We start from the raw sequence: 20,712 nt of genomic DNA, 5'->3' as shown, positions 1-20,712 counted from the left end.
ATATATATTTATATTATATATATATTATATATTATAGCAATATATATTGCTATAATGCAATGATTCTTAGAAGGCAAAGCCACTCTAAAACATATTTTCAGCCTCTTAAACTCAGTTTGATTGTTCTCAAGACAGCTGTCCAAGTGATGATGGTTCCCAATGTTTTTGGTTTTTTTACTGTCATCCCTGTGTGCTTTGTTCAGTGTTTGTCCTTTCTCAGAAAAGGATAAGAAAATAGAAACTTCCCAATAATCCAGTGGAAAAGCCATGTCCAAGACAACTTTTGATTCTGACAGAGGACCACACGTTTTGTGTGCTTGATAAATACAGGAGTTTATGGGACTGCTCCTCCATGGGATTCCCCTAGTCTTTAGGGTGAAAGCCCTGACCATGCTCTATGCTTTCTATGGTGCATTCAGGTAGAATTGACTAGAGCAGGCAATACAAATTATTTCCTGAAAATGTATGAGTCCTAGAACTAATCATTCACATTTGAGAAGCAGCATGTTGCTCTAGTATCGTATTTTGCAAATGAATTTTGAATTTTTAGTTGATATCTACTGACCTCACTTACAAGGTTGAGTCTTCAAATGTGATTTATCTAGATATTGAGACCAATTATTTAATAATAAAAATTAAAAGGATTTGCAGGTTTTTCTTGGGTTTGGGGTCATCAGTAAAATAGTTTCTGTTCTGAATATTCCCAAGTAAACATTCCACTCCCAGTCAAGTGCTAGTCTTTCACTGATTGCTCTTTACAGCAGTACTAAGCCGCTACACCTGTGGCATTAGTAACTTGAGCCTAAACACACACATCAAGCATAACTCGACTAAAAAAATAGGAGAGAGAATATAGGGTTAAAAAATTTTATTCTTCAACACCAACATGGAATTTCCTCTTCCTTTTTTAAAATAACTCATTTCCAAAGCCCCAGAAGTAAGAACCTCTCAAACTTGAGCTCTTGGAGCAGACATTCTTTGCACACAATTAAGTGGGTAAAAAACATTAAAATAACATAAAAGTTATTGTGCTATCACTTTTATATTATCCGGTTAGTATTATACGTTTATCATGGGTTTTATCATATTTTTATACTTTAATAAAATATCATAAATTTTATTTCTTTTTTTTTTCAGCTGGTTAATAATCCACTAGCAAGTCAAGCAGCAGCAGCTGCAGCAGCAGCAGCCATGGGCTCCATAGCAAACTCCCAGGCCTTTGGAAACGCCCTCTCCAGCCTTCAGGGGGTCACAGGCCAGCTCGTCACTAATGCACAAGGACAGGTGAGTAGAAGATGGAGCAAACAGTGAATTCTGATGGCAGGCTGATCTTGGGACAAAAATCAGTTCCGCCTGTATGACAGCAATTTAAAAGTGCACATGTTGAAGATAAATAAATATTGATTTGTGAGACAAGGTAAGAAATGGAAAGTCTGAGAAATAGGGGGAAGATAGGCACTCTTAAAGAGTGTTTTCAAGCTAGAAAAGGCTAAGGATTTGTTTTAGTTATCAGCCCTTTATTTGTTTGTTTTATTTATCATCCCTTTAAAAATATCGTAGCGCAATACCATGCACTACTATTTTACCATTTTAAAAGTCCAGCAACCCTGTGATTTTTAACAAAGATACCATCTGTCTTCTTCCACTTACACACACCTAATAACAGACACCTTTACTGAAGTGGTAAGGTGCTTCACTTTTTTGCATTTCTGTGTCATTTTTGTATGATGTCATTTCTTAAAAGGCATTAAATGTTTCTAGTAAAGGAAAATAAATTGTAATGAAGTATCAGGGATGGAGTTATCTGAGTGGCTTCCTCATTTGTTTATTGACTATGTTAAGCAATTTGCAATTACTGTGCCAGCCTGTAAACGCAAATAGGGAGATTATTTTGGTTTAAAGAAAATTTTCCAAACAGGAACTTGAATACTGTTTAAGAGTTAGTGTGTCTAAGAGAGAGACTGCGCATTACCTACATTATGAATCTGTTTATTTGTTAAAACTATTTCAGTTTCACTCTTAGTATGATACAGAAACGTATGCATCTGAATTCATATATATAAAAATAATTCCTTTGATACACCATATTTAAGTGGCTTTCAGATTGTGACCACTTTCATTCTTTATTGCATTTGTTAGGACTAAAATTACACAATGCCTTGTTTCTCTGCAATGGATCTGTCAATATAACTGGTAACTGAGTAATTTGAATGCCATTATTCTAAATTCTACAAATTGGGCGTACAGTGATACCCACAGTGTTTTTGTGGATGTTAGGCCCGGAAAAACATTTATTGAATTGATGCAGCTGGGATGATATGTGAATCTAAAATTTAGTTTCTACTCTTACTGTTTACTAGTGAGGAGGATGAAAAAAAAAGGGCAACTCTTCTCCTGGCAATTTTCTGCTAGTTAATTGGAGCAAGGGCGAGTTTTTTTTTTTGGCCCATCAAAAAATAAAATTCAACACTTTATAGGACCTCCCCTGTTTTTTTTAAACAGGACACATAAACAAAGATGCTTCCTGAGCTTCACTCTCACCATCCAAGTCCCAGGGAAAAAAAATGCTGACCTTGTTATATTTACTGGGTGGGTGCAGAATTGTTCCATCACTACCCCGAGGGTTGAACGATGGAGCTTGTCAAAGTGAGGCCTTATCTAATGAATCATCTTATCGCAGGTGCACACCACACATATTAAAGGAGGATTGTATGAACAATGTGCCCTCTACAATAACCTTTCAATGTCTACTTTAACCCTTGTTTCAATCCCTTTTCATCAAAGGATCATTTTATGCAGCCAGCTTTAAATGGAGGCTCTCAAAAGCCTATTAAGATTTCTGGAGGGATGGGGTATTGGTTTGGGAGAAAAGTTGGTTATAATACCTATAACTCATAGTCAGATCAGCTCCAACATAGAGCCTCCTTGTTTCTATCTCCTCTGTGCTCCAGAAATGGTTCACAGTCACCACTTACATATGAAGCACTTGACACCAAAGATGTTCATCATAAGAGCTGAAGTTATGAATGTAGACTAATTTCTTTATAATTTTTCCTTTACATATCCTCCACAGAAAACAATCTATGTCTGACCATTCATTGTATCCTTAAAAAAAAACCATTACTAAGAAGATATAACTGAGTGAAGGTTTCATTCAGGCTGAGTTTGTTTATTCCAGACATAATGTAAAGTCCAATAATCTCACAGGTTGCAGAGAAGGAGAAAGGAAAGGAATAATCCTCCCAATTGTCAGAATAAAATTGCAGCACCTAGCTATCTGCCTAGGTCTTTTAAATAAGGGTTTTCTTTTTATTACTTGCTTTTGCAAATGTCCTTTGGTTTATAATCAGTACTGCAGACCTTGCCACAACATAGATAAATATTGATAGTAAGTGTGCAATATAGCATGCAGTTTTATAATATTCAGCATAAACTCATATTACTTAGAGACCACTTCTCAGGCTGCCTTAAAACAGGACTATTCAGTATAATTAATCTACATTCCAGAAATTAAATTACATTCCCTTCAAATTGAAAGCATTATAGCACCTAAGCAAGAGCTACAAGATGTTTCTTCAAAATTAGGAGCATAAAGGAATAGTAATTTGAAACGCTCCATTTCTGAATAATCTGCTTGGAGTCACTAAAGAGCCAGATTTGCACCACACATTAAGAATTCTGCCCTTTGAAAATTGTCCCTTTCAAGGAATCACAAGCATGATCCCCAAAACTCACTCCTGAAAATATAAAGCTGAATGAGTAACTGGAATGTTGATATGTGCAATCTTTGTAATTACACACTGTTTCTGTTACAGAAATTCAGGGCTTGTAAATGTCCATCTGTCTAGCTAAATATATGGTGATCAGTAATCCCTGGAGACATTAAGCTCTAGGTCAAATCCAAGATCCTATGCCAAATTTAAGGGAAATGATCCTTTAAATGACATATGGCATGGCCTTAATTCCCAATAGTCTAGGAGTTCTTACAATTACAGTAAAAAATCATATATATTAACAATAGTTTATATAACATATTTTTATTAAATTAATTATTGAATTCAAAGTTATGGCATGTTTATTTATTTTTCATCTTTTGCTTTGGATGGCAATATAAACTATAACACCAGAGTTTCCCAAGACCAAACCAAGAGATCTAATCCATTGAAACAATATGATTAGATCACCTGATTAATTTGATATAGTACACGTGGAGGACTCTAAATCAAATTTTCATTTTCAGAGGCATATTATGAAGAGCTATTGGCCCATGTAACACTGCTTGCATTCTGTTTGCCCTCAGCACTTTCCAGGAAGTGTTTGCAGCACTGGGTTTTCATATCTTAAATTTAAAGGCCAGGGTAGCAGGTTTGCCAGATTGCACCCTGTCAGTAGATTTCAAAGAGAAACTGTCTACCTATTCAGCTTCAGCCTGCCTTACAGTAGGACCCTAGTGCCATTGCTGCCCTTGGATTCTTCAGAGGTTTAACCCAATATATCTCTTTTTTATGCTGGTTTTGCAAATGAAATAAAAAATCAGGACTTTTGTGTTGGTTTTGCTATGTTTACTAAGTATGCAAAATGTGTGCTTTGGCAGTTGTCATAATATTTGTAAGGAAATGAGACACAGAAATATGAAAGCGAGGTTGATGAATATGGTTTCTTAATTATCATCAGTTGCATTCATATATGCCTCTTGACTTCAGCAGGATCGAATACATTTTAACTGCAGGTACTGAGTAAGTTTAGTTTCTCTTTTGAAAAGATGGTTGTTGTCTAACAGGAGAAAAATACCACTAAATTCAGCAGTTGCAAGATAACATTTTACCATAAAAGAAAAGAGTAACATGATGAGACTTGGCATGATGAACTGCCTTGTGGATAAAGAGGGCAATAGTCTGTTTCTTGGGAGATTAAAAGGAAAATCTAAGTATATATGGTGTAATTGTAGTGTCCACCCTTTAATTGAACAGGGAATTAATTGGGATTGTTTCATTATAATCTAAGAATGCCCCTGAAGTAACCCACACTTCATTGAGCCCATGCTTTGCTCTTTAGATATGAAAACCTTCTGTATAGGAAAAATCTTAAGCACACGTCCACCCTGGTACTTAACAAAAAAATAACTAATTTTTGAGTGTTGTAGTCCACAAGTAGCTCAGGAAAATAAATAGAGAGAGAGGCACTGTTGATCCAATTAGATAATAGGAGTACTTTGGTTCTCATTATTCTGATGAGAGGGTACACATTTGCTCTTTGAGCTTCTTGATGGTAAACGGTGCTAATGAGGCCTGATGGATTCCCTGCTCCTAACAAGGCTCTCAGCAGTGCGAGTGATTACAATGGAGATAGATTTGATGGGATGCGCTCCCTTTTGTAGTGTCTCAGCTGCTGACACTCTGCGACATAATCAGGTCACAGAGCCGGTCACAGCCATCAGCAAAAGCCATAGCTCTATTCCTCATTATTAAAGTGCATTATTCAGTTCCAGGCCTTCACAATACTGCCAAGGGCCTTTTTTTTCCCCCCTTTTTTTTTTAAGCATCAGTTCTCAAATACAAGAGTTAATAAAATCATCAGCTAAAGAACTAGTAAATTAAAGAAATGGAAATAAAGTGCTCCCTTTCAAATTCATTGAAGGATCACAATTAAATAAGCAGGGAATTTCTCATCACCACACACTGTACAGTACAATGTAATATGTCATGTGCAATAACAACAGGGATAGGATTTTAAAAAATAACACTGTGCTCATTGTGGACTGGCTTGGAAAGTGCTGAAGTATCTTTTATGGTAAAGGAAATTTCTGTCTTTGCAACTATTACATGTCTACATGTAGGTACTCTTATTTCCACTGTTTTCTGTAACTACTTTTTTTCTGAAGTGAGAACAGTTATTTGCAAACTAAGTTCATGATTCTAAGCAGAGCAGCTGTCTCGTCTTAGCTTAAGTGGCCAAAACCACAATCTGGAAAATATTCAATAGGCCACAGTACTAGAACCTCTTTGCTCCCATAGACAAGGCCATTACCTTCTTTTGGGGAGTGAGGTAATTATAAAATGGTGTGGGAAAAGGTGTTTGTAGCATTTTCTTTCTATTCTGATGATGTTCAGTTGGGGCTATCCCCATTCCATGAGAAAATACTCTTTTAAAATCTAAGGCATGTTTTAATGCAGTTCAGTTAAACATGTGAGAAAAAAATAGTGGAAAGCTGGAATTGGAGTTAGTTAGTTAGTTAGTTAGTTAGTTAGTTAGTTAGTTAGTTAGTTAGTTAGTTAGTTAGTTAGTTAGTTAGTTATTAACTTTTTGTTTCAGTTTTGTTACAGCTAAACAGCAATAAGATATTCCAATACTGAAATGTATACCTTTATAGGGAATTAAGCAATTTCTGTTGAATCCCTGTAGTAGGTATTAAGTGACAATAGTATGATTTTGTGCATAGATAAAACCAAAGGATCTAATACATTGGATGGGTTTTTTCTTGCTGTTGGGAGGGGGTTTTGTTTGGTTTTTTGGGGGTTTTTGCAGTTTTTATTCTGTTGGTCTTGTTCAACTCCAATTTTTCCTCTGTTTTCCTTCTGTTAGAGTATGCTATGATGAGCAAATGAACATGTATACACAAAGTCACTTGTATGACTTTCAGTTCTCTAGAACCACATGTGTAAGAACTTTTCAATATCCACACTTCAAAGTTCAGAGCAATTAGCAGTCATCTCCAAGAAATGTGTAGAGATGCTACACAGTTTTCTTTTCAACATTAGCCAAGAAAATTGGGAGCTACCACTGGGACAACAAATTGTAACTCCTCCTATACTTAACAGGAGGATGTTGATTGTTGTTGGAATTTTTTTTTGTTGTTTCTGTTTTGTTCATTCTTCCAGAAGTGCAAGGAGCCTCAAAGTCCTGTAATGTGTAAGAATTTTAGAGTCTTCCTGAACATGTGCAATTCATACTGTTCTTCAGGGGTTCAATGTCCATTAGCCTTTTCTCTTAACCTTCTTTTCTTTTTCTTGTTCTCTCTTTCTTTTTCAGCTATGCAGCTTTAATACATGGTAACCACTAATATTTTAGCCTTCACAACATCTAAAAGCTCACAAAATGCTTAACAATAATTGTTTAAGTAGTGACTGCTAACAATATCTTCCTAGGGCTAAGGCCTATAGAAGTCTGAGAATGGCATATGTTAAGGATATTTCATTAGAAGCCTGAGACATTAAAAGAGACATATTTTGAAGGCATTGCTAGAGGGATTGTAACAGTTTCATAACACTAGCATTTAAGAACATTCTTTGGAAAACCCTTTACCAGGAGAATCTGTTTTGACAGACCTTGGTATTAATGTATTGAATTTCTGCTGGGTGGAGTCTGACTCAATTTTCCCCCTCAAAGTTTCCCTGTGCTGAATACATGCAGGAATACATGCAAGTTTTGCCATTTGCAGGAAGAAAAGTGAAAAGAGAAAAGGTCAGTTGTAAGGGAAGATTTTTTTTTCCCAATGGTTTCCCTCCCCTCAGCTATACATGGAGGAGGGTGTTTGTTTAATTACCTCCCATGTGAATATGAATCAAAAGACAAATAATTCTTTTAACATATTTTTGCTGACTGTGTCTTTATTTTGCTGTACTATTTCTCTAATGTCAGTTGTATCCACAGTGGCATAAATGTAAAAATGCATGGACCAAGCTCTCAGGTCATGCAAATTGGTAGTTTCACGAAGCAGAAATGGACTAAGGCAGAATGAGTCTAACTTAAACAAAGAGCTGACTAGCCTTTTTAATCTATTTTAGGCAGTGATCACTGAAAACTGGAAAGGATAATTGTTTAATGAATCTTCTATCAGGCTTGGAAATTATCCACATCTATCCAGAAGAGCCACTGAAATTTCTTTTACCTAACTTGCAAGAAATCTTACTTTTGCTACTAAATTTCAGACTTGAGACTGTAGCCTCTTGCCTGGATTTCTGCCTAAGGTACTGTGTCTTGGACATAGATCTTTTCAGAGGTGCCCAAGTCCTATTTTCAAAAGCAACTTTCATACCTGTAAAAGCCTGAGTTTCCTTCAATCAGAGTTACGAGGCTGAGTGCTTGAAGGCATGTCTATGCACTGTAACAGAGCATTGCAAGCAAATTGCCAGAGACAGTTCATTTATATGTGCATGTCTCAGTGCTGTACTAGCACAGATTGAAGAAGCCAAAAATCTCGGTAGTATGTTGTTGTGGCCGGACTTATTAATTCTGCTTCTCAACAAGGTGACACAGGATCTAGTTCATTAGTTATTAGCTCTGGGGTCTTGCTAACACACTGTATTATGTGGAGTAAATATGCTTTGAAGAGACCCTTAAAAGCCTGCAGCATTTAGGCACTTTTGAAAATGTTACTATTCTATATTAATTATTTCAAGTCAGAAGTACTGGACATAACTGTCCTTTTGTCATTGCCTTCTTAATTACTTCTGCATGGAGGAGAAAACCAAACTTACTACTAGTTCAACCCTAATACTATTTTCATGAAAGCTAACCTATAAAAAAAGAACCTACCATTCCTATAATCTGTTCATCTTAGCATCATGAGGTGGTTATAAGCATGAAAAATTTTCGTTGTTATCACCAGTGACATACATCACAGTCAATGAAATCTTTCTGCTCTGCAGAGGTTCTTACACTGCTCTCCTTATCATCATATCTTATCACCTTCCAGTAAAGCATTAAGAAACATGACTAGTGATAGTCACAAATTGGTCTTCCTCTCAGCAGAAACTTGTAGAACAGCACATTGCATGTTTGGTAAGGGCATTTGGCTTTGTCTGTCTTTGTTAGGATTTTTTTGTTTTGTATTGTTTTACTTTTAAAGTTTGGGTTTTGTTTGGATTTTAAAATTTTTATGAAAGGATTTCTTAGAGATGCATATTGCTTATATTTCCATCAGAGCAAGGAAGACAACCAAAAATGTATTAGCTTTTGGAGCAGAATGTGGTGAAGCCAAAGACAATAAACACAGCAATGTTTCCCAACTGCTGTTGAAATCCATTCTAAGTCTTTGACCTTCCCCTTCGAGCAAACTTCGCTGTGTACAGAGAAGGTTTGACTCTTGTTATCCTGAAAGACTGCATTTGGTAATTATGGATTTCATCCACAAGCTTTAGCTAGCCATTTAGATTCCTGGGAAGGAGACCACAGAAGAACTTGAAGGCAAAGACTTGAGTTTTGCTAAGTACATTGAAAACTCTTTAACATGATGTAAGCAAAGCAGTGGACAAAGCTGATTCATGTAGGTGGTACCAAGAAAAGAGCTTTCTATGTTACTGATGTTTCCCAAACAGTGGAAGTGCTTGGGAATATTGCATCAGTTCAGGAGTTGACAAAGTTGAGAAAAAATTGAGGCCACATCATTGTCTGAACAGAGATGATGGAAATCCTCCTGTATGAGACTTGTATTGGAGTGAAGTCTAAGACTATTCTTAATTCTGAACTTCTTATGAGGGAGCACTGTGCAGGGTGGATTATAGAGAGACTGTAGGTGAACAGAGGCAATAGTGGACCAAATCTGAGGGTCTGAGTTATCTTTCTAAATGTGCCTCATCATTTCTGAAAAAACTCAGATCATAGTTCTTTGTGTAACATGGTGCTTAGTCTTATTTAGATTTTATCTAACTTATCCTATATATTATATATGCTTTATCCTTGTGTCAGAATTTTACAATCTGCTGAGTTGACATTGGAAATCAGAATAAACTAAACCAAAAGTGCTTTTTTGGGCAAAGGGAAGAAGAAGGCAGATCACTCTGTCAAAAGTGCAGTTAATGCAAAATGCTAAATATTTTTGGTCCTAGATTCACTGATAGAGCACTCCTGCTCTTTTGGTGAGGTTTGGAATTTCTTAAAAGTTACAAGTCTTCATGCATAAATGAAGGCCATTGTATTTCTTATTGAGCTTCAGTCTTGACAGCTGGATGTGTATGTCTTAGAGATACAGGTGAGGAATGATTTGGCACTCCCATATTTGCAGTATTTGTTTGAAATCTGGAAGGATGAGGAGTCCATCCACTGAAATGTATTCATGCAGCATTCATAGTAATAACTAGCCAGAGGGAGACCCAAAACTTCTGCATGCAGGTCCACAAGCTTCCAAACAGCACAATGAGCTGGAATTGTCCTGTACGAGGAAGTATTCTCTGTCTTCTGATCTGCATCCAGATTATTGCAAAGAATTGTGTGTATGCCATCTTCTATGGGTTGATCTGTGAACAGTTACAGGGAAGTTCAAGCAGAAAAAAAATCAATCTATTTTTCCCAAAGTATATCTCAGTTTGTCATTTTTTTCAGATGCTGACAGTGGTAGGCTTCAGTGTGTGTACATGCAAATGGCCCAGATATCAAAAGGGGGAAAAAAAGGGACTTTGAAATATCTATGCCAATGTATTAAATATATATGACTTTAAAAGTACATTTTTCACTTAAACTTCCTTCTTTGCACATTAATTAAATATTATCTCTAGGATAAGTATCTCTCATAGAAGACTAATGTATTATTGTCACATAATAATGGACGAGAATGACAGAATCTCTTTCCTTAAGTGCAAAGAAGGATTTATTAATATAAAGAAAACACTCATAGCCCTTGAGCAACTCTTTTTCTGCTTCATAGAGAATCTAGCTAGACTCCCCCCGTGTCTAGCTAGAGATTCAAGGAAGCAATACATATATCCTGCCAGTTTAAAAATCAATCCTCTTTTCAGGGGATAATTTAATATCAAGACATGATGTACCCGATATCCAAATATACATTCATTTTCATGTTTGACGCATCAAATGCTCTGACATAGCCAAGTTTCAAAATAAATGGTTTGTTTTAGAGGTTGGATATGTCATATTAGCATTCACCCAGCAGATAGAGAGATAGATCAGAGAGTGATCAGGACATCAGGGAGACAGTTTAGAGAGAGATGAGAGAGGCCAGGTACACCTTGCAATGTTAAAAAAAGCTAGCTAGCTAGCAAGAAAGAAATTGTATAAATAGGTCACTGCAGCCCAACTGAAAAGAAGTTTAATTTTAACTTGTTAGTCATCATCTCCAGAGGCCTAATCCACTCCCTTCTTTGAGGGCTGTTCATTTAGCTATGTCTTATTTGATAGCACAAATAGACAGACTCAAAGAAAAAAGCATGGTATCAGACTCATGCAGTGTACTGGGTTTGAGGGGGAATCAGCACTGCTTGCCATGCTAAAATTTCCTTCTTCTTTCCTTCTCAATTCTTCTTATTAGCGTTAATTTGTTCTCATTTGTCTGGTTTTGCTCTCCTGGTTTCTTCCATAAGGAAGCATAAAGAGTACAGGCAAACAGGTGTCTGGTGACAATGTCAGAGACACATCCTCAGACACCCCAAGGTATTCAGCTTTCTAGTTTCTGTTCTACTTCCTCTACCATTTTCTTTTCCTGGCAATTTCTTTGTCTCACTGTGTATCTGGGATTCAGTTAGTTAAACATAGGTCTTTAGTCCCATTTCAGACATGGCACAATACTACTCTAAGTATCCTTGATCCAAAAAAATTATCTTCCCTCTGTGTCTTATTGCCATATTCTGAGAAAATCCTAAAACGTTTCAAATAGAGCAGATATCAACATTCTTTTCAACTGAATTGCTTCCCACTTATGTGAACACATGTATGTATGCTTACCTGGAAATTTATGCTCATCTCCTCAGAAAAGATACAAGTACCCATAGGGAAATGAGATTATAAATATTTTAATTACCTCTTGAGTCATGCTTCTGTCTTTGGGGTCATTTGACTCTTTATTCTGGTGACAAATGAAAATAAACTAAACCTTCTCCTCCTGGCATGGAAGACGATGTGCTGCCTTTTTTTAGCTCAGATCTGTCTCAAGTGTAATTTTAGATGTGTGTAATTATGACTGTACAGAGGCCATAATTGTCTGCATTCTATTAATTTAACCCCCATATTAATATATGAGGAGCAAAACTAGGCCTGTATTTTTCTAGGGGTTTGATTTGCCACAAAAAATGTAAATACTCTTGAATGACAGCAAAATGAGAGTTAAAAGATACTGAATGTTAACATTCTACCCTTTCACTACAGGCAGGTACTATGTAGACAGGTACTATTGATAGTTCTGCACAAGAGATCAGAGTGATCTCTGAATTAGGAGTTCAAGAAAATGGAGGCTTTTTAATAGAATTGCAGGGAAAATATTTCCCAGCATACCCCCACAGGATGGCATGGTCTGCATGTTCCATGATGTTTGTCATGTTGATGAATATCACCTCCAGACACCCCTCCAAAGTGCTGGGAGGTGGCTTCCATTTTTAGGTATTTAAAGTACGTCTTCTGGGACCTGCACTATATAACTCTTAATTTTAATTGTACAGAAACTGATGTATGGGTTTTGTATTTACAATCTCTTAAAATTAATATTATCAACTACAGTGCAGCACTTGGTATGTTTAAATCTATATGTTGCTCTCTTGGTTGGTCTGTACCCAGGAGAATGTGTCTCATTTCTCTGATGTACCAAAATGTCCCTGAAAAATAGCTGTTGCACCTATTTTTCAGGTACAGTCACCTATCTTTGATGTCAAGTAGATCCATGAATTTGAAAGCAGTTGTTGTTTATGTTCATTGTTGAAACACACTCCTTTAGCTAAAGCAGAAAGTTTAAGAACCAATGCACAGAGAGGTTAAATAAATCATAATGTTGTCACCTTTGAATAAAATTAATATGGAACTGATATTAGCAAAAAAGCACCACATTCTTCTCTACCACATCTGAGAATTTTTGCTACAACAGCCAAGACAAAAATCTGCCCAGAGACTAAGATTAAATATTGAATGACTGCTTAGAAAAATAATTTTGAATAAGTTTTGAACTTTATTTTTTGCTCACAAGGGTCCAAAGAGACTAACTTGTTCTCTGTTCACCAGATACAGGAAGACATAGGACGCCCTGATGCTCATCTGTGAAGTCTAAGAGCTGATTGAATATGTTCTGAAATTGCAGTCACAAACTACGTTTTTGTAAGAGTATAAGGGAGGTTTTGGAAATGAGTATAAAACAAATCTTGACAAACTTTTTGCCAGCTTCTCAGGGTAACTATTTAAAATATTAATATTAGACTACTGACCTAAAAATACTGTTAGTAATATACAGAAGCATTTGTCTATTCAAATAGGTTCATGCTTCTGTATATACAATGATGGACACTTAAAGCTCTGCTTACATGGAAGTCCTTAACCAACAATGATGTATGATGAGAAACACCCTGTATGATGCAAAAAAAATATCACAAGTAAATATGCTACAACCAAAGACTTCTTTTCTGAATAAAAATAAAAATGTATCTGTTAAATATTACTAAGTCTAGCTCAAAATCTCCTAGCCTGATCCATCAATGGAAAGGGCCCCTCCTAAGGAGCACTTAATGCAGCAAGCTTACCCTTGCCTTTTATTTCTCCTTAAAATCATATGCAGTGAAAAGAGGGAACAAACATGAATGATGCATTCCTGATTCACTAAATCACTGTGGTCTCTGGCAAGAGCACAAATGTAAAAATGTTTAGATCGGCCTCATACTACCAAACAAATGATGCAAAAGGAGACCTCAAAGAACACAGAGTGAGGGGAGATAAATGAGTACCATGTCAAGAAAGCAATTTCTCACTGAGTTTGCACAGAATGGAAATTTTACTTCCAAGAGATGGTTAGGGAATCTTTCTAATAAATCTTCAGTCCACAGTCATTGCTGTGTCTTTTTTTTTAAACTTACTTTTAAGAGTGGTGTAAGTTATACCCTCCCCAGTGAAATGTGTCAAGATACTACCAGTCAAGTTGAAGGAATTTAAGTGAATTATCTCTATCTCTGTGTTTATATTTGTAATAGACAAGGATGGTCAAACAGATTTCATTTTGTGCATGTGTTGAACATCTTTTCAACCAGTTAGGTCTTCTCAAAACCTTTTCTTATTTTAATAGTAGCTCACAAAAGAAAAAAATAAAGTTGAGTCTTATTCCCAGAAAAAGTGTCAATGATTTTATTTTCATTGTAGGGATTTTTTTTAAATTATGTTACCTTCCTTTTAGCTACAGCTGAGGTTGAGATGGTCAGTAAAAAGGCAACTTGTTTTCCAAATGACCTAGAGACTGTAGGTCAATTTTAGAATTGATTTCTTCACAGAGTACTCTGTTTAGACTCCTGATTTGAATTCCTTTTCCCTAATTTTAACCTCATGAAAGGCAACTTAGGCTAGTCAACAATCTAAGCTAGTTGTTTAGTGTTTTCTGTCATCATTGAAACAAATAGACACTCTCAGAAAATAAAACATAGGACCAATATAAGGAAGGTGTTTTAAGCATCAATGAATTATCTTGCAGGGATTTTTCACTCTCTACACTGAATAGAGAGAGTGATGAATGACAGTCTACAACTGGATTTCTAATGCTAGGTGTGGAATATTATATCAATTCCCTGCTTAAAATATCACACAGCAGTTACTTTTAATGATACTTGAGTCCTTTAGGTAATGTTATCCTTAAGCTCACCATCACAGTCACAGTAGTTTTAACTCAGATCCTGGGAGCAGCTGAGGATGGACATGCAGAACTTAGTACTGGCTGACCTGACTTATTTTTTGAATTACTCTGGGGGAATTTTATTTTTTTTTCCTGTTTTGCTTGCCTGCTTCTTTGTGTTTCCCAGATAAATAGGGACCAAGGTAATGGTATCTCTCTGAATTATTTAAGGCATACTTAACTTTGCAGGTACTTCAACTAAGTGATGGTTTGCAGTGTGAAGGGGAGGTTCTTTCTGTTGAGTATCTTTTCTTTCAAGTAAGATCAAGTATTCCATCTGCAGGATGATGTTATTTAAAAATCAGTTGTGCATAAATGAAGACATTACATCTCTGAGGTTCTCCTAGTTTTAAAAAAAACCCCTTTGAATCTCTAGAAGTGGGGAAGATGTCTCTCCTCTTTACAGATTTCTTTTTTACATTTCTCTGGCCATTTACCCTGCTGTTTTGGTTAGTACAGAAAAGGGATACACGAAATCTTCAGACCACAGACCAACATGAATGTATTTCCAGCACAGCTCCAGCCATTAGATGTCACAAATACCGTAAAAGAGTCCTATCCTCTAAGAATTTCTGTCCTAAAGTAATCTAAACTACACATAATTATTGCCAGTTTTACCAAAATACTTGTTTTACTCCTAGATATTATGTGTGTTTAGAAGGGCAGGCATATCTTCTAACTTGAATTCAAATGTACCATTTGTTTAGAGATGCAACTTGGATGGTTTTCATGGAATTCTTCTGATTTGTTACCATCGAAGAGCGTGCATTATTCTGTATCACAGATTCTGTATACCCAGAACTTGACCCACTGCACTTCAACCTCTTCCACAGGACTTGCACTGAGCCTATGGGATACAATATAGGTTTTTTGCTACAGCGCCACTTTAATACAGAGAAAGAAGTGTCTGCCTCTCCAGCCACTGTTTTGCACGACAGCTGTAGCATGTTGTCAATTAACCCTCTTAATTGGTTCCTGTTTCTTCTCTATGACCTTTAGGTCTTGCCTGCTACTGAACACTTTATTCAAAGCACTGGGTTTATATGAACTTTCTATCAAAATCATCCCCTTGGAAGGGAAGATATGTGATAAGGAGTTTCAATACTTGGGCTTTTTTTTTCCTTTATTATCTCTTGTGGCTCACCGTAAAACCTGAATCATCATAAAATTGCACTGTAAGTTTGTGTTTTGTATTATGAACTTCTTTAGAAAAAGAAAAAAAGACCAGACCACTCTCTTTTTAAGATACCTGACTGTATCTTTTTAAAAAAATTGAAAACAAAAAAAAAAATAAACCCCAACAACCCAAAAACCATGGTTATCTGGGATAAGAATGAACTGTTCATCTCTTAAAAAAAAAGGTGATGCAGCTTTTTTAGGTATAAACTCATCAACATAATTCTAAAGCATTATGGTCTTTGTTGTGAGAAATAAGAAATCCTGTGGTCTACCCCTAAAGAACATTAAAAAAACATTACTGACAGGAAATTGAAAAAGTAATATATATCTGAATGAATATGACAACTTTTTTCTGATAGAGCAGATAGATAAATGTCACATACAAGTTTCAAAATGCATTTAATTTTACCACCACAATGGATATTCTCTTCATAAAATATATATGAATAAGGTTTTAATCATAAAACTTGACTGTGATAAACAAATGCATATTTGATAACTTTTTTTTTTGAGATGCTAATTCCTTTTTTGAGGTTATTTGTTGTTTACACATCTTTACATTTTCATTTCTGAGTGAAGCAGCCTGGTTGACAAATCTTGTCCACATTCAGCCTGGATAAACTTTCTTTTGAATCCGAGAAATGAATTTGGGGTTTGGGTTTTTTTGTTTTGTTTGGTGGGGGAAGATGGGATTTGTTTAGTTGGGTTTGGGTTTTTTGATGTGGGGTGGTTTTTCAGGGGGTTTTGTTGTTTTTTTGTTATTGTGATTTGGTTTGGTTTGCTTTGGATTGGATTTTTTGTGAGTTGATAGCAGGGAGGGGGATATGAGGGAAGAATGAGAAGTTAGTAGATGCACCAACTCAATTATCATCGCAGAATCAGAGAATTTACTGAGTTGGATGGGACCTACAAATACTGATATTTCAAGGGCAGTTAATATGCTCAATTCTGTCTCAGAAATGAACACAATTCCTTGACCTGTAAATTTAAAAATCTGTGATTACCGGCAATTAAATGATTCCATTTTTTAATTGTAGTATGGCATTGTCTCTTTACTTATCTCTTCATTCTTCTGCTGTAATTCCCATATGCCAGGAAATCTTCTCCACTATTGCTCCAAGATTAAACAACAAGTTGTTTCAGAAGTTTCACATTACTGAGACTGAGTTGCTTTTTTAAAAAATATATTACAAGAACATTTGTAACTAGAGTATGCATTTTGACAGTGTTTAAAACTAAGTTTCATTTTGCTGTTGCTTTTTTCTCTTCTTCACATCTACTTTGTTCTCCTCTTGGAAGATTCCACCGCTTTTAATTCTGTTTAATATCTTTCTCTTCAGATTTTTAACAGGGAGACTACTTAAATTAAGGTAAATTCTGAATGAGGGAAGCAACATCTGATGATCCTTACACTTTCATATGTTAAACACATCCATGGTTAGATTATCTGGTTCTTTAAAGCACTGAGTATAGTACATCACTCCACGAGGAACCTTCTTGTTTCATTTCAATCTTTTCCACATTAAAGCATTACGTATCAGAAGAGAGAGGTTGAATTTGGCTGGTGGACTTAACAGTGTTAGGTTTATGGCTGGATTTGATGATCTGAAAGGTCTTTCCCAACCAGTATGATTCTGTGGCTTTAAGCATTGCTTGGCAAAGCCAAGCTGAGTAATTGCTCAGAATGATCCTGTGCAGCTGTAACTGTGAATGATGTCTTCTGAACTTGCTAAGGATCTCTTTATTCTGTGCAAGTCATTGAGGTCCACTGACTCCCCAGCAGCCACAGCTGCAAGAGTAATGTGGGAAACAATAGCTCTAGGGAAAAATTTAAAACAAATTGTAAACACAAGAGTCAGTTCTACACTATCACTGCATTTTTTCCCCAGCTTTTGGCTATGATTTTCAACATTTTGTGCCATGTTTAAAATGGCATTAATGTATTTTCCTTATGTAAAGGAAGCATTTCAGTACTGAGGAAGTTAAAGTAGCACCCCCTTTGTTCTTCTCTCAGGAACCTGTAATCCAGTAAAAATTATCAGAAAGTGCAGCAGTAGCATTCCACTTGAAAGACTTGATAGAGTGCATCACAGTCTTCAGTCACCTTACCTAAGGAAATGTGAGACTATTATGTAATATAACAATTTAATTCTTTGACAACATATTGGATTGTTGCTACTTTTTTGTCTACCCCCCATAACGATGAATGGAAATCATAATCACACTGGAACACTGTGCTAAGGTCTTATTCTAACATACCAAAAGAAAAAATGGCCCGCCCAAAATAACTGAAAATGTAAGTATAAGACATGTGACAGCTACACAGATGGAGAAGGGATTCTAGAAATAACTAATTTTCTGTCCTTACCATTCCCTTTCTCTAGAGTCAAAAAGTAAAGAAGCCCCTCACCTTTGGTGCCCTGCAGATGACGGTTGAAAAGGAAATATTTTTAGAGAACAGAGAACAAATGCAGGAATAGAAAATTGTGATCTGCCTTCCACAGAACAGGCCTCAGGGATATGGGCTCTGCTGACAGCAAAAGGGAAATATAAAGTAGTTTGAATTAATGTAAAAATACACAAACAAATTTCAATTTGCCTGCCTGTATCAGAAACCTGTTGCTTCCACAGAATAGCAATGTAGGAGCTGAAGATGGGATTACCTCCAGCCCACTGCTTCTTTTAATAAGAAAATCATAGTTATTTAACTCTTCCTTAAGCAGACCTATGGACCAGGCCTGAATGAAACTGGTAATGAAGCTGCATGTTCTCCTCACAGATTCATAAACACAGTCTCTTGCTACATCTTCCCTAAATTTGAGAATCATTTCAAGATGAGTGGTTTTTTATCTTCAACATAAAAATACCCTACCTTTTTCATATCTTGTCTTTCCACCTCTTAGGTAGCCTAACAAAAATTACTTAAAACTTGTAGGAATACTGGTAGGAAGTAAATAGTATTTATACTAACATATTACACGTGAATGAATGGAGACCTGGAATTTAACAAACTTTTCAAAGGTAAACTGATTGACAGAGCAGTGTGCTGAACCAGTTCTTCTTACCTTGAAAAATCTGCAGAACAAATTTTTCAAGGTAAGAAGGACTAAGGCCTGGCTTATATTTGGTTGGCAAATTTTCATTGGTACTAAAAAGGGCAATCAACTCTGTTATGAATGCATGACAAAAGGAAGTTATCTTTGATCTCAGGAAGGATTTTTATTCCTAGACATTCAGATCTAGAAACTTGGAGTCATGACCATTTTCAATTCAAGAATTTACATGCAATCTATCTAGGACTTCTTTCATTGAAATGGAAAATAGAATTTTTTCTCCTTGTTTTCAACTCCCACAAAATTGTGGTACTTTATAGCAAAATTCCACTTCATAGGTTGGAATATTGGTTTCCACAGTGATATCCACTATAGTAGAGAGATAATCCAGGATGGTTTGTTCCATCATAATCATGCTCTGCTAAGCATTGTGCCTTGCTCTCAGTAGGCAGAAAAGTCACTTGTGGAAGAAATGCATGTCCTGCAAAACTGGAAAGTGTTTCAGGGGTACATTTGTTACCACTTCACAGTTACTCATCCCACCCTTGCCCTGAGCTTTCATACACACACAGTAAAAGTTACAACTCTTAATTAGTAAGACCAACAGTTTGTATTTTATTTAGCTAAAGTCTAGATGATCTAAAATTGTAGAAGCATCACCTAAGTAGGGCATGACTTTGTATTTAGACAGATGTCATCTTGTACAGGTGCTGTGTTGAAATTATGGATTGAGAGACAGCTACCATGTCATCCACAGTCATGGCATCTGTGCAACAAGCTCAGGATTTGTAGCAGTATTTGGAAAAATGTCTAACAACAATGCTGAGTATCACTGCTACTGATTGGTTACAATATATATTAACCTTCTTGCAATGAATTTTGGCTAAATCTGAAATGATTGAATGAATCAACATGGACAATTAATTTCACCTTTAAGAATTACAGGCAGAAATCTGGTGATCTCTGATAAATACTTTATATAGTGTAGGTAATCTGATAGTCAGAAGATGTGAGAGGTTTCTTTGAGAATATATTGATGGCCTAGAAATTCTTTGACCTATAGTCTAATTAAAGAACTCTGGTCCTAAAGATTGCATCTGAAGATTATTTGATGGTTAGTGATTTCAATCCAGTTTCTCATGGAGTACCTGAGAAAACATCCATTGGTATTCTAAACAGACAACTCAAGGACAGAATAAAATACCATTAAGTTTTCAAAGTAAGGTTCCCAAAATTTACTTTTTGTTTCCTCAGAAAATTTCATTCCCATCATAGATTCATAAACAATTAAAAAAAAATCAATGAAAATTAAAAAGTCTTTGAGGTAGCCACATTTGGCACACATTTGCAAGACCATAGTACTTCTAGTGAAATAACTTTTTGGGAATGGTATCACAAGATAAATAGGTGAGAGTGGTGACCACCTGCTGAAGTCAGTGCCATCTTCTTAATTGTCGATGCAAAAACAAGTTTAAAGGAGCAATCAAGGGAAAGAAATAAAAGTATAATACCAGAAATAGTCCTGCTCATCCACAGGCATTGCCAGTAGTGTGCCACATCCCTTTAAAAAAAAGAGTAAGATTACAATTTGAAAAATTAAACCCACACTATTTCAGAGAGAACTGTTTGGCAGTGGAAGATGTTATCTTGTTCATATCTGTGCAGGGCTGTGTCTCAATAGCAGCTCTTGTTTAAAAACCACAGGATGATAGAGCAGTTACTAAACCCTGCCTTATTCTGGCTCCTCACCTCTCCACAGCATCTCTGTAGTGGGCCAGTACAGTGCAATACAGCACCAGGTGGCAAAGGTAGCTCCAAACAAGCTGATAACGTCACCATAGCATGGAGGCAAGCTAATCACACTGGCACACGCTGTGCTGGGCCTAGTTAGGCATGCTG

The 20,712-nt window shown here is 36.1% G+C and overlaps 1 protein-coding gene across 3 annotated transcripts in view; it reads left to right on the top strand.

Annotated features, from left to right (window-relative positions):
* Positions 1 to 20,712, top strand: part of POU6F2 (POU class 6 homeobox 2) — a 307,048-nt gene that overhangs the window by 254,269 nt on the left and 32,067 nt on the right. For all 3 annotated transcript variants that reach the window (XM_063177140.1, XM_063177155.1, XM_063177149.1), the window contains exon 6: positions 1,138 to 1,284. In XM_063177140.1, the coding sequence (XP_063033210.1) occupies positions 1,138 to 1,284 (147 nt within the window). The remainder of the gene's footprint in view (positions 1 to 1,137; positions 1,285 to 20,712) is intronic.

The sequence above is a fragment of the Melospiza melodia genome, chromosome 1 (genome assembly GCF_035770615.1).
Source record: "Melospiza melodia melodia isolate bMelMel2 chromosome 1, bMelMel2.pri, whole genome shotgun sequence".
Lineage (NCBI taxonomy): Eukaryota > Metazoa > Chordata > Aves > Passeriformes > Passerellidae > Melospiza > Melospiza melodia.
The sequence above is the reverse complement of the archived record's forward strand: the minus strand, read 5'-3'. Positions and strand labels throughout refer to the sequence as shown.